Here is a 14,055-nt window from a genome sequence, read left to right as displayed (position 1 = left end):
GTCCCCTGGTATCATTTCCACAGAAAGTTGGGAAGAGCCAATGTGACAACACAGCAGGAGCCCGCTGCACCACCCCACACCTGTATTCTCCGGTGGATTTGTTTCTTTTCTGAAGGAAACGTCTGAGAGGAGAATCTCCTGCATTGTTAAGGTCTGAAAGACAACCTCCAGAGAAAGTCTGGACACAATCCTCCAGAGTTCCTCTGGAAGTCATCCTTTTTTTCCCCTCAAGGATGGGTTATCATTTTTAACTCCGCCAAGAAGGTTTACTGTTTTCACCCCAGTCCATTTGTTTATTGGTTGGTTGGTTTGTTTTTAAGCAAGAGATATTCATATTCATATTGTAATAATTTCACAATGACATCATTGAAACCATATGATGATGAATGATTGGTTAATAAGCTGTAGCTTGTGTCTCTAATCTTATTGGTTACAAAAGTCTGCACCAAACTGTATGACCATATGATCATTCATTATTTTTGGACCAATGTCAATTTTAGCTTGTGTGTATAATCTGTAGAGATATCTGAAAACAATGCATATTGGAACTATATGCATGATGTTATTTTCTGACTTCTCTGTGACTGATGGGATTTGATTTGGAATAATTGACTGATCGATTTTCTCTGTCGCCCTGTGGATCAGAGTCGAACAATTTCCTTTTTCATTTAAACTATTGATGTATTGAGATCAGTGTAGGATATGGTAAAAATCATCACATCATCAAGCAGACTGATAACAGATGAAACTCTTCCTAACAGTCACACTGAGTTATCCGGGTCACATATATATTTTACCTTTGGCCTAAGGAGCTATTGAATATGATATACTCAGATGTTAGATTTGGTAAATCACTGTCACAGTACTTCAACACTTCAACACACTTACCATAATTGTTAGGGGGTTTCAGTTGCGTGTTTGTTTCTCATCTGATCTGAGGTCTGCAGTCGACAGCATCCAGGCTGACAGGGACTGATTCCTCTTTGATGTCGGGATAAATAGATTTTAGTTGGATGAGGCAGCATTTCACATGATATCAGGGGAAAACACAATGTTAAGAAGAGCTGAGAGACTTGACGAATCTCTGAGAGGGAGCACTGAAACTAAGTTTTTTGTTTCCTATTGGTATCCAACGTTAAAGGCTTCCTGACTGTCAACAATGACTGAATTTACAATTAAAGATGGTCAAACATCTGTGAACAGAAGAAATGCTGTGCAGATGTTCTAAAGATGCTCTGGTCTGCGGCTTTTCTGTGCAACAATGATTCTTTTTAATTGCACTGATCATTTATGTAGTTAAAGTTATGTAGTATAATAAAGTCAACGTGGTTGACAAGGAGATACAAATGCATGTTTGCTGCATTTAGACAGTAAAATAATTGTTAACAAACTAACTTGAAACTAGTAATATTTAATGAAAAAATATGTAAAATACCAACCATCAAAGTTTAAATCCATTTGTCAGTTCACCTAAATAATAAAAACACAGTCTTCACTGGAACTATTCTATATATTTTACTATAGACTTAATCCCTTTGAGAATTGTTGATATGTGTGTTCTGTGGATTTCACAGACTAATGAGGGTACAGATGTTGCAGATGTACAATTGTTCCTGCAGTGAGAACATTTTAAGCAAGAACAGGAAAAGTTCTGTGGACCAATAACCTTTTAGCTGCTTTCAGACTTTCTCTGGCTGGAGGGCCTGTATGTGTGAATGCAACTGACAAAGTGAGAGCCTTCGGACTTCCTGTGGACTTTCTCCGCCCCCCAGTATAAAGCTCACAGAAAGTCCAGAGGAGCCGATGCATGAACACAGCAGGATTCACAGCGAGCGGGGGGTTGAAGGTCATTGTGGCGATATGAGTCGACGCTGGTGTCAATGTGCTGTAAACAAAAATATCTCTGCAGTGGAATTAATACGCCACGTTCTGCCTCTGCCTACTGCACCAACCCTCACCTGAACACTGCAGCTTTCTGTGTTGTTGTGAACGCGTCTGAGTGGAAAATCTCCTGCCGTGTTGTTCATTTGTAAAAGGCAAACTCTGCAGAGAGTCTGAACCCAATTCTATGTACATCCTCCAGAGGTTCGTGGAATTTATCAAATCAACCAATCATGTTGCAGCAGCATAATGCATAAGATGATGTTGATAATGTTCAAAAACTTTCAGAGTGGGTGATTTCCTGAGATTTTCCCACACATCATCTCTAGAGTTTATTCAAAATAGGGGAACAGAAATAATGTGTCTGCACCATAGGTCTGTGGACAGAAACATCTTGTTACTCAGAGAGAACTGGGAGGAATGGACAGACTGGCTGGAGCTGACAAACAGGATACGGTAAATCACATAACTACTCTTCCCAAAACTGGTGAAAAGAAAAACATCTCAGGCTGATCAACATGTCTACCAAAACAGAGGCCATGTCAGCTTCCACTCCTGTCCGACAAGAACAGAAATGTGAGAGCAGCAGTGGGACAGAACCACCAACACTGGACGGTTCAAGACCGAAAAATGTAGAATCTGTATTTCTGCTGGTGGAGTCACAGTCACAGTCTGCAGTCAACAGCATGAATCCATGGAGCCAACCTGATGGTGTGATGGATTTCTTCACACAGTTTGGGCCTCGATTCCAATTAATCTTGGTTTGAATGTCAGTGTATCGGAGTATTGTTGCGGACCATGTTCATCTCTTTATGGTCAGTTTACCATTTTCTAACTTGCAGCAAGATAAAGCTCCATGTCACAAAGTTAAAGTCTAAAACTGGTTTCATGAACATGAGTGAGCTCAGTGAACATCAGTGACTCATTGTGATGTGGTAGCATGAATGTGCAGTTGACAAATCTGCAGAGATGATGTGATGCAGTCATGTCAACGAGGAGCAGAATCTCAGAGGAGAGTTTCAAATTCTTTTGGTGACTTGAGAGTGTTGTGTGAGACTCGGGTTGTTGCAGGAGGACGGAGGTAGGAACATGAGTGAGAGAGAGTTACAGAGGGGAGGGTTTGGATTTAAAGATAAACTATTATGGCTGAATCTTTTTCTGATGTGGACAAAGTCCAGGTAGCCTCTGACTTCGATGGTCATCCATACTTGAGCCAAACTATACAGACTAACAGCTCCTACAAATTGAAGAGCTAACGAGGAGAGAGGAAGAGGCAACAAGCAAAGGACGGACAATGAGCTACTGCTTGGTTGAGAGTGAGACTTCTTATCGTGTAATGTTGCCAGGCTGTTAGCAAAGACCCAGATTAACAATTTGAACATTTGCACTTTCTCTTACTCATGTTTCTACCTCATCCTCCTGCAACAATGCAACCCAAGTTACCAAAAGCACTTTTAGTGGACATTTCGTGGACTGTCGCAATTGCCCCATAGGATTACATTGTAGCCACTGGTGCTGTGTCCCGGCTGCTGGCAGAGGTGTTCTACTGGACCAATTCCAATAATTGTTGTTTAAACCACCAATTTTTTACACAATTTACAAATTTTTTTGAGGGCTGAGGTTGAATAATGCCTGAATTCCCCATTAAAGGGTATTCTGAGCTAATTAGAAAGCAGATGTTATGGTGGAGAAGAAAAACACCAGGTTAAGAAAGTTTTCCACGAACCAAGATATCAATTGGTTCATTATTGATCTTACTATAATAAACCTAATTACCTAAGAGATCACACTTTCCAGTGCTCCCGCTAACATGTTATATGGTAGCCTCCATGCAAACTCTTTAACATCCAATGATGTCCCAAAGACATGGCGCATTCCAGCAAATGTAGGAATGTCATGCGGACCAGTGGTAAAAAGGTCATGCACATAAAGTGAACATGCAAACCTTCCCTGACTACATATGAGTCTCATAATGTATAATTCATTAAGCAGCCTCTCAGTCAGGCTGACCTTCATCGGGAGTACTGCTTAAGGTCGAACAGCACAGATCCAAGAGCACACAAGTCCCTCCCCTCTCGTGTAAATGGGTAAATTCGATGTGGAGCCATTCTGATTGGCCGAATCATGGACTGGAAAGTCAGCAGCAGCAGCACAGGGCAGGGCGAGCGGTGAAAAAACAACAAAAGACAGAAAATACCAATGCAGCTTTTGCTTTTTAGTTGTGGTTTTTTAAACACTGTATTTTTCCATTTCCACATAACCATCAGAATGACATGTTTAGAGTTTAGAATGTTTTATTATAGTTTATTGTGATAGCATTTTAATTTTTTAATGTTTTTATGTTTTATTTTTTCCAAAGAACAAACACAGCAAATAATGTTGAGGCGGGGAGGCAGGAAGAGAAGGGACGAGCAAGAGAGGAGGGCCACATAGATAAGATAGATAGATCGATCCATAGATAGAGAGATAGGATTGATAGATGCGTCAGGTTTGGCTTGATCCTCCCCTTGTAATCCCTCTGGTTCCACACACACACGCACACACACACACACTACATGTTGCTTTACAAAGAATAATAATCACAATAAGATTAATAACTGTCTGGATATATCTAGGCATAAAAAAAATAAAACAAAAGAATAAGAGAAGAGCACACGGTTAAGGAAAACCGATTCACTCACACTGCTGTGAAATCCAAAAGCTCCCTACAGTTACACAGTTAGCCTGGAGAGAAAACAGCTAGGATATATACATACATACAGAAATATATCATATGCAGGCTTTGTGTGTGTGTGTGCATGAGGGAAGGGGATGAAAATATCTTTAATACGCGGGTTTGGATTCATCTGAAATGACGCAAGTTAGACAAAAAATTCAAACTAGGCCTGCTTTTATGTCTTTAAGTGTGTATCTACATACGTGTGATGCATCGTCAACTAGCTAGTTAGTGGTAAAATGCCTATCTGCAGATAAAGGGTCAGTTTCATTGATTTTGGCAGCTGTCCAAATCTCTCCGAAGGGTGGAGTTAAGGCAGACAGCTGATCTCAGATCAGATTATAGGGGCTTAGTGGATTCCCCCCCCAGTTTTTATTTCATTCATGGACAAAACTCAGGTAAAGAATAATTTGGCATTAAAAATAGGTACAGAGCTAATGCTACCACACAGTCTGAGACAGAGAGAGAAGAAGGGAGATTAACCATTGATAAACCGAAGCAGGAATATATGATCGCATCAGTAAACTGTTACTTCGTTGATCTCAAAGCAAAACAACATTGCAGCAGCCATCGATCAAGCTCTAAGCAGCACATGTTATGCATCTGCTAATTCAACGTAAAAATATTAGCCTGCTTAAATGGGAGATGCCATGACATTTTCAGTTATGGTCCATCTCCACCACAGCCTTTCAGAGCCTCAGCGTAGTCATGTTAACGGCACGATATCATTCATACTCATCGTCATTTAAAAGAAAGGGCACCTTCAACCCCCACATATGACAGAGCGGCTGGGTACCTTTAAGTTTAAATGAGAAATGTAATAAAATGATAAAGAGCTGCTTGGAGGTCCAATCTGTCTGGCTTCACAATTAACAGCCAAAAAAAGCTACAGAAACCTGAAGAGCCATATATACACAGAAATAAAAAGTGCCTGATAAATACGGTTTACAAACAATGTTTTGATTTCCAATTTATACTCCTTTTATTTGTTAATTTCTTAATGGCAGCCACTGCTGTCAACATCCCTTAATGTGTCTTTAACCGTCCCACTTGTCTTTTTCAATGTCTCTGAAAAGGATCTATTTTCACACTCAATGGTTTGGTCTTTTATTCCCTCCCCAGACAATTTAAAACACTTTTTTAAGCCACAAACAGTTTGTAGTGTTCATTAAATACAAATCATGAGCAAGTCAGCAGAAAGGACACTAAGACAAGAGAGAAACAAAATAACGTGATGAAAAATAGGGAAAGGACGCACCAAAAAAAACAAACATAATTTGCACTTTTTTTTTCCATGGACAAAATATACAGAGTGACTTGAATGCCAACTACATCTTACAGACTGACATACTGGAATAGCCATATCATCCCTGCACACACAGGCACAGCATGAACACTGACTCAACATGCAGAAACATGTCCTGTTGTCAACGTGCTGTGTAATTTTCTTTAAAAACATGTACAAACGTGTACACACACAACACAGCACATGGTTTATTCCATAAAGTCAGTTGTTAAGAGTGAGTTTAATCTCTAACCACGATCCTGTCTCTATCCGGACAAAGTCAACTCACTGTTACTGAAAATATAGTTTATTTTTTTATGATTCTGAGGTACTAAATTATCCCAACAACATCCTCATGAATTAAGATGCATGGATGTTTTTAAATAAAATGATTAAAACCTGTTCATCCAACCAACTGCTAACTGTGAACTGCTAAACTTCAAAATTTGGTCGGTATATCTGCAGGTGAAGCTGACTCGATCCTCATAAGATTGTTGAGAGTCAGGCCGATTTATGAGAATGCAGCCTCTAGACCCGTAGGTCACGAGACTCGGGTAAAGACATGGCTGAACGACAGAGAAATAGTCACAGAGAGGGAGGGGTGGATGGATGGGAAGAATGGATCTATAGAGAGAGGTTAACAAACTGTTAGAGAGCCTGGACAGTTCTGTAGAAATGCGAGGAAGGGTAAGAGAGAGCGAGAAAGAGGAGGAAGGGTTGGGTCGAAGGAGGTGTGTGTTTTGGGGATTCAGCAGCAGCCCCCGCCGGCCTGTTGACCTCCCTGGCTACCAGACAGTGTGGAGTTGGTGGTAGGGTGCTGGGGTCCAATCTTAATACCATTAGCCTGTGTGGAGACAGACACAAAGAAAAAGCAACTGGTTAAAAATCACTGATCAAAAAAAAAACTATCCTTACTATTCAGAATACAGTGTTGTACGGAAAAATACTGCATCACCAAGTAAAATACTCCTCCTCTAAAACATTTTATTAGAGTCACAACCGGTTACATTCTTTCTCAATCAGCCATGACAATGAAAGCAAAAATGTTGTTGTTCAGCAGTGAAAATCCTAGACACATGGGGGCAGAAAGCAATGAAGCTCACCGATGCCCACATTACAGAACTGTATACATCTCACTACATTGTGTCTTTACAAACATTTTGCTTGGGTTCCAGTAGTAGTATTATATTAATATATTTGACTTTTGTTATAGTGCGATAATGATTGATTTTGGTTATTGCTCAGCCCTAATCCCTTGTCTTGACTTCTGTCTCTGTTCGGCTGTGTTCTGATTATTTCACATTTAGATAAACGTAATAAATAACAGCCCTTACAGGCTTTTTTTAAAAGTCCTAATTAATTGACTCAATAACAGTGGAACTCAAAGCGCATTGACTATGACAAGAGAACATGCTATTATAATCACTGACTAAATACACATGAATGAGCGTGTCATTGCTTTCATGTGGAGAAGACCACTGCACAGTGTTCCATTAGATCACATCATAGAGGAAGCAACAGGTGCTGCTTCACTGTACAAAGGCAAAGGAAACAGCAGCGGCACATGAGGGAAAAAAGACAAGCACTTATAAACAGAAGAGAAACAGAGAGAGGGGGCAGGCAAGTGGGTGGTAGACACAGTTCTTTCAACTCTCTCGCCTTTACTCAGCCACTCTCTATTTCTCTGTGTACAGTGGTGGTCACTTACTCTCTCTCTGTGTTTCATCATCTCTCACTCTCTCTCTCTCTGTGCGTGTGTGTGGATGTAGCACAGTCAGCCTTGCCCGCTCTCTCTCCCTCTGTGTGTATTTATCTCTCTACCTCTCAATGTAACTCCCCTTCCAACACTCAGCAGCAGTAGCGCCTCTGGGAAACACTCTATGCCTTTAAATCACATTTATTGAGCTGAGGCCATGTGTGTGTCTGAGTATGTGTGTGAGTGTTTTCTCATAGTGCCTGCCAACATTTCTGGCGGGGCTTCCCTCTCTCTCAGCCAGTCAGCTGATGTGGTTTGGCCGGCCGTCTTGTTTTTACTCTATCGTACTACTTACTAAGAACAAAAACACTCACTGGCCAGCGAACTCCACTGCTGTGTCACTTGCCATTTGTACTTAATGTCTGACTGGATCAAGAGCCAAATATACTCTGGAACAAACGTGACCACAGATAACACACACACATACACGTGGTTCTGTTTATAAACTGCATTGGCTGCCTTTACACTGCCTACATGTCTGGGTTCACATTTGTTGGATTGCATTGTCCAAATGTTTTGGGCAAAATGGGCTACATGCAGACAGTTTGTGTGAACCGTGACACAATTTATGTCACGCATGGACATGGAAAGTATTAAGGGTTGACTGATAATGACTTTGATGATAATAATTATTTGGAACTGATTTGAAATTTAAAATTAAAAAAATCCAACACAAAGCTTTTAAGCACTTATTTATATAATAATGACTTTTCAAACAAAAGGGTAGAGGAAGCTCCCAGAAGCATTTATTTTAAAGTTAACTCAAACAAATTCTACCAAGAACTACGACGGCTTCCGTGTTGACTGAAAATGATGTCTGCGGGACACAAACCACATGCTACTGATTGATTGATGCAAAGCAAAACAAACCACCCCTCCCCTCCTTACAATAAATTTGCCAACATAAATGCAATGTCAGGCTGCATGAAATAATTGAAGCAAAATGGCAACGTGGGCTCAATATCACACAGAGATTGACCTAACAGAGCGAGGACGCTAGCGCATACACAAAAAGGTTATTTTAAAGTTCCCAGATAAGTAAAGATAGTAATATAAGGCAAAAATAAAGAAGCCTACACATCATACGTGTAGCAAAATGCTCTCCACTCTGCGGTTTGTTTGTTGGTAAACCTGCTTAAAACTGCAGCTGCTACGCTGACAATGCTAACAGGCTAAATACAGTTGCTTATATTCTGTATTCTTAATATATAACTGTTACATGTACACTGTTAGTCTCCAACACTGTCATTTAGTTTTCAACTGAACTGAATGGAGATGAGTATATTAAGCACGGAAGTGTCCCGGACAGCAACAGCAGCTAATGGACAAGATTTGTGTGGACAGTACATGTGCACTTAATTCTGTACATAATGAGGACGTGTTGCCGTCCTCATTATGGTCTGTTGTCTGTGCAAACAGCTGTTGAACAGTTAAATTCTGCATTTTACAATCATACAACTGTTAGCATGTTAGATGTAACCATAGGGAAATGACAAAAGATTGTCATGTATACGTTCCCGAAATGTCATAAAATTATCCAAAGTGGATGAATGTGATAAAAATAGTTTCAGTGTGGTGAGAAAAATCAAGCTTTTCAAAACCCCCGAAGTCATCTGGGTACTCAAATAGCCTGAAACACAGTTTGCCTGGTACAGGAAGCATTTGTGATCCGCGGACAAGTGTCTACTACTTTAGCTGGGATGAAAAATGTTGTCTTGTTTTGTTGCTGACCAAAGAAGGACGAGAGAGAATCAATTCAGAAGTTATGATAAAAACCTAAAAATGGAACCGTGGACAGGTTTTCACATGTCAACTGAATTTTGGGATTTAGCAAACCAGGTGTGAAAGTATTCTGACCATGATTAATTCTTGCTGACAGGCTGGATGTCTTGACGTTCCTGTCTGGATAGCTGTTTCACTAAGAAGATAGCCATCTGCCTGACTGCCTATCCAGCAGCTCAGTAAGTTTGCTATGCAGTTTACAGACAGACTAGCTGACTTGTTTGTTTTCTTACCAAATGACTGAGATCTTGAGGGATGTGTGGAATTTATGAGCTGGCAGATGCAGAGCGAGAGCGAGAGCGAGAGCGAGAGAGAGAGAGAGAGAGAGAGAGAGAGAGATATAGCATGGCGTGTGGAAAATAGAGCAGGTGAGAGGAGGGAGTTTTGCTTGGCTGGAGTCAAAAGCAGAAGAGAGGAAGGTTTCCCCCCCCTCTTTTTGAGGAGAGGGGGAGCGTTGCAAACCACACACACTGCTGGAAAAACAACAGTGAGGAGAACAAAGACTGGAAGAGGGGAGAAAATGGCACAAAAAAAAAAAAAAAAAAGAGTGAGAATGGAGAGGTTAAGGGAGGAAGAAAAAAGGGGAGGGAACAGCGTCTCACCTCATTGTTGATATCAAACACCCCTTCCTGGATCTTCTCATAGATCTCCTTGGCTGTGTTGATGAAAGCCTGAGACAGAGACGGGGAGTGGGAAGGACACAGAGAGAAAAGGTTAGATTCATATTTGTAAAAGCACTCTGATATAATAATACATCAAAAGGTTTGGTAGAAACCTATGAGGGACAAAGTGTATATTTTGTAGAAAATGGGCTGAACCATATATACAATGGTCCTAATGTGCAAAGAAGCATGAAACAAAGTCTGTAGCTGTACTCACTGGTTTAATAGTGAGCTGCCTGCTAACAAAGACAACATTTTTGATAGCACCCAAACCAGTTTAAAAATAAACTAACTTTCGAAGGAATATAGCTCAACATTTTGGGGAAATGCTTGAACAGTTTTATTGAAGATAGGGTGTGGTTAGTGTCTTTTAGCATAAAGACTGGAACACTTCCTGACCTCTGCTGTATAATAAACTGCTGAGGGGGGAAGTAAAGTAGATTTTCAGTTATCTGTACATGAGAATACATTTTTCTGATGACTGCTTATTTTTGCTCCCTGCATTTTAAACACAAATATCCCAACTTTCTACTCATTACATTTTCAAAACAGGCTGCTAACTTTCATTTTAATTGAAATTAAGGGGAATTATTACTTTTTAAATTTCGCATCATTGAGCGCTGCCTTCCCAACATCAAGACAGATTTAAAGAGGTTGAATCAGTACTTTTACTTGAGTGGTGTTTAACAGAAGTATCTGCACTTCTACTTGAGTAAAGAGTGTGTACTTTTACTACCTCTGGTAAACTTTACTCAGCACATACAGCCAGACAGATACTTGATTCTTAGGGCAATAGTAACATTGATATTTGGAAATGTTCCATTTAATTGATTTCAATATACTGGTGACTAGTTTAGTCTTGATCAGTCAATGTTCCCAGATGGAGAACCTTTATTATGGAAACAGTCTTCTCATTATTTGTTTGTGTTTCGAGTGGAATGTCTTGTTACTTATTGGCTGATATGTAGGCCGATGTTAATAAATGTGCAATCAGCTAAAATCTGCCAATATATACGTCAAGCACTGTATTCCAATACCTTTTTAACTTTGTGTATCAAAATACACCTTTTAAAATTATATTTTGATAAGTCTAAAACTGAGAAATGTTATTTTACTGTTCAGGAATCGAGCTCTCACTTATTGTGTAGCTGCGGGTGTTGGGCGGTTTGAATTCAGTTAAATAAAGCCATCAAAATGACATTGCTTGACAGCCTTTGATCAAGTAAGAAGGGCCTTAATCTTCCTCAGTGATATCACATTAATGTCTATCGTCCACTCCCATTATTCTGCTTCATTGAAAAAAATAGATCAAGGCAGGAAAATGTGCTCAGAATGCTGTGATGTATGTGTGTCAATATGTAGACAGAGTAGAGAATATGCCCTTTTACCAGATTAGATGATATAATTGAAGACCTTGTTAGATGACGCATCAACAGAGAACAGAGCTTATTCTAGGCACAATAATACATACAATAGGATCTGAATATACACAGAACACACACAATCTGTCACACTCTCTCTCTCACACACACAGGATCAGAGATGTCAGAATAGAGTGGAATTACGCTCCCTGAGCAACTAGCCTGTGGTATTGTTGCATCCGTCTCCAGGGAGACTCTTCTAATGTTTGTGTCTCAAGGGTCTAAAATGGAGAGCAACTGGGATATCACTCACTCACTCACACACTCACACACTCACACTTTTTGACAACAAAAATGCATGTTCCTTAAGTGGAGTCCTTAAGAACTGAAAAATTGACCTGAACTCCAATCTTGCACCCAGTTGGAAATAGACTCTTCCCCTGTTAACTCTGTCCCATATCCTTTCTTCTACACACCCTTGCATCCTTTTTACTTCATAACCTCCTATTCATCCTTTTCTGAGTTGATTGAAATATTGAATTCCCATGTCTGGAGATTGTAAAGACAGGTAGAAATAATAGGAAGGGAGAGAAAACATAAAGATGAGTAAAACATACGTAGAGAAACATATTTAAGGAAATTGTAACAAGTTAAGAGGAGAGGAAGAGCTGAGAAGGGGAAAAAAATAAAAACGATTAAAGGGTTAATCAAAAAATGAGATTAAGAAAAAAATTAAGTGGAAAACAGTTGTGCAAAGGAGGTCAACAGATAAGAGAAATAAAAAACTGAGCAGAAACAAGCAGCGGTTGAGAAAAGACTCAAGGAAAAATAAGGTAAGAAGACAGGATGTGGAGAGGAGACTGTGACAAGCTGCTTACAGGAATCTCCCTCACTCCCTCTCCCTCTCTCTGGACCATCCTCTCAGCCCTTGTGTCCACCCACAGACCCTCATGACAAACCCAGCGCCCTGATTGGCTGCTCGGTGTCGCTGGAGGTAGGGTGGAGGTTATGAATATGTATGAACCTTAACTGGTTGATACACTGCTGGAGAAGGGGGAGATGATGGATAAGAGGGGGCAGGAGGGGGAGGAAGCAAGTGGGGGAGAATGAATGGAAGAGGGCAGGAAGACATGGAGGAGGAAAGAGAGGAAGACACGTTGGTTCAGGGGTGGGAGGAGAAAATGGATGGAGGATGGGAAGGGGGGAGGGGAGCGAGGACGGGTGGGAGGTAAAGAGCAAATGATGGACGTCGAGGGATGGAGTGCAGAGAGATGAGGGGATGGGAGGAGAGGAGCTGTATCGGGAGGATTCAGAGGACACTAATGAGACAAATTAATCATAACACACACACACACACACACACACACACACACACACACACACACACACACACACACACACACACACACACACACACACACACACACACACACACACACACACACACACACACACACACACACACACACACACACACACACACACCTCCCCCCTCATCTTAACCCCAGAGCTCCACTCAACAGCAGTGTATGGGGGTGTGATTTTGCATGATATAGGCCAGGCAAGAGGCTAGAAAAAAGAAGGAAAAAAGCAGTGTAAACACACGCGCGCACACACAGTGGTGCCCTTGGCTAGTATTCTGTGCTGTGTAGAATGGGATTATTTATGTGACTGGATAAGTGAGAAAGGGGTCCCCGAGGACAACACCATGCATTCGTTGCACACAACAACACCAGGGGTGTGTCTCTGCGAGAGGCGGAGCACTGTGCGCCCTGTGCTAACTGCGGGTCATGATGCTAAACGTGGAGCTGGCGAGGTTGGGCTTCAGGTTGGTGAGCTGTGATGCTACAGGTAAACGGCCAAGGCAACAGGAGGATTGGTCTCAGTGTGATGGTTACTACGAACGAGCTGGATTTGACTTCTATCATTGATTACACATCTGTTCACTATTCAAGACAATAATGTCGTTTTTTAAATTTAATTTGCAGTTGTAAATGGGCTAACTCTGCTATTGTGTGTGATGCTGTTTGCACATAATTTAGTTTTTATGATGACAGAGTGCACCTCACTGGTGGTAATAAGGAAGGCAGGTCTGTAGCTACTACTGAGTAAAGGTTTCTGCAGGGAGGTAAAAGCCTTTTTATTACCACAAAGAATGCAACTTAGTACCCGTTTCCTTGTCACCTTGGCCAAAGTATCAAGTTCCAAAGCTTCCCAGCTGTATATCACAATAATAACTCATGACACAATTCATTAAATAACATGGAACCAGATAAGCGGCACAAAATGGCCAGACGAGTGGGCCAATGAAAAATGATTTAGTCATATAAGTTATTATTTTCTTAAACTGATGCTGGCCCTTTGAGAGAGGATAATCTTGACTACAGTAACTATCAGTACTGGCAGTGTTTGCTTGGTGCAGAACATCTGTAAAAGCCAATAAACATTTGATCACTGGTTTCCAAAGTTGTTTTTTAGCAACTTCAGTAGGGGCTTCCCATTAACGATGACACACAAAATCACACACGTTTTTCTTCATCTCCCCCCATGATTAATTAGGCAGTGGACTGTACTGATTATGAATTGTCACAAATGTTGGGTTTGATATGCTA

The 14,055-nt window shown here is 40.8% G+C and overlaps 1 protein-coding gene across 1 annotated transcript in view; it reads right to left on the bottom strand.

Annotated features, from left to right (window-relative positions):
* Positions 1-4,157: 4,157 nt before the first annotated feature.
* rab2a (RAB2A, member RAS oncogene family) overlaps positions 4,158-14,055 on the bottom strand; it is a 28,344-nt gene continuing 18,446 nt past the window's right edge. The window contains exons 7-8 of the mRNA XM_035170356.1: positions 10,023-10,091; positions 4,158-6,726 (exon numbers count right to left, since the gene is read on the bottom strand). Of these exons, the coding sequence (XP_035026247.1) occupies positions 6,631-6,726; positions 10,023-10,091 (165 nt within the window). The 3' untranslated portion in view covers positions 4,158-6,630. The remainder of the gene's footprint in view (positions 6,727-10,022; positions 10,092-14,055) is intronic.

This window comes from Hippoglossus stenolepis, chromosome 11 (assembly GCF_022539355.2).
Source record: "Hippoglossus stenolepis isolate QCI-W04-F060 chromosome 11, HSTE1.2, whole genome shotgun sequence".
NCBI lineage: Eukaryota > Metazoa > Chordata > Actinopteri > Pleuronectiformes > Pleuronectidae > Hippoglossus > Hippoglossus stenolepis.
The sequence above is the reverse complement of the archived record's forward strand: the minus strand, read 5'-3'. Positions and strand labels throughout refer to the sequence as shown.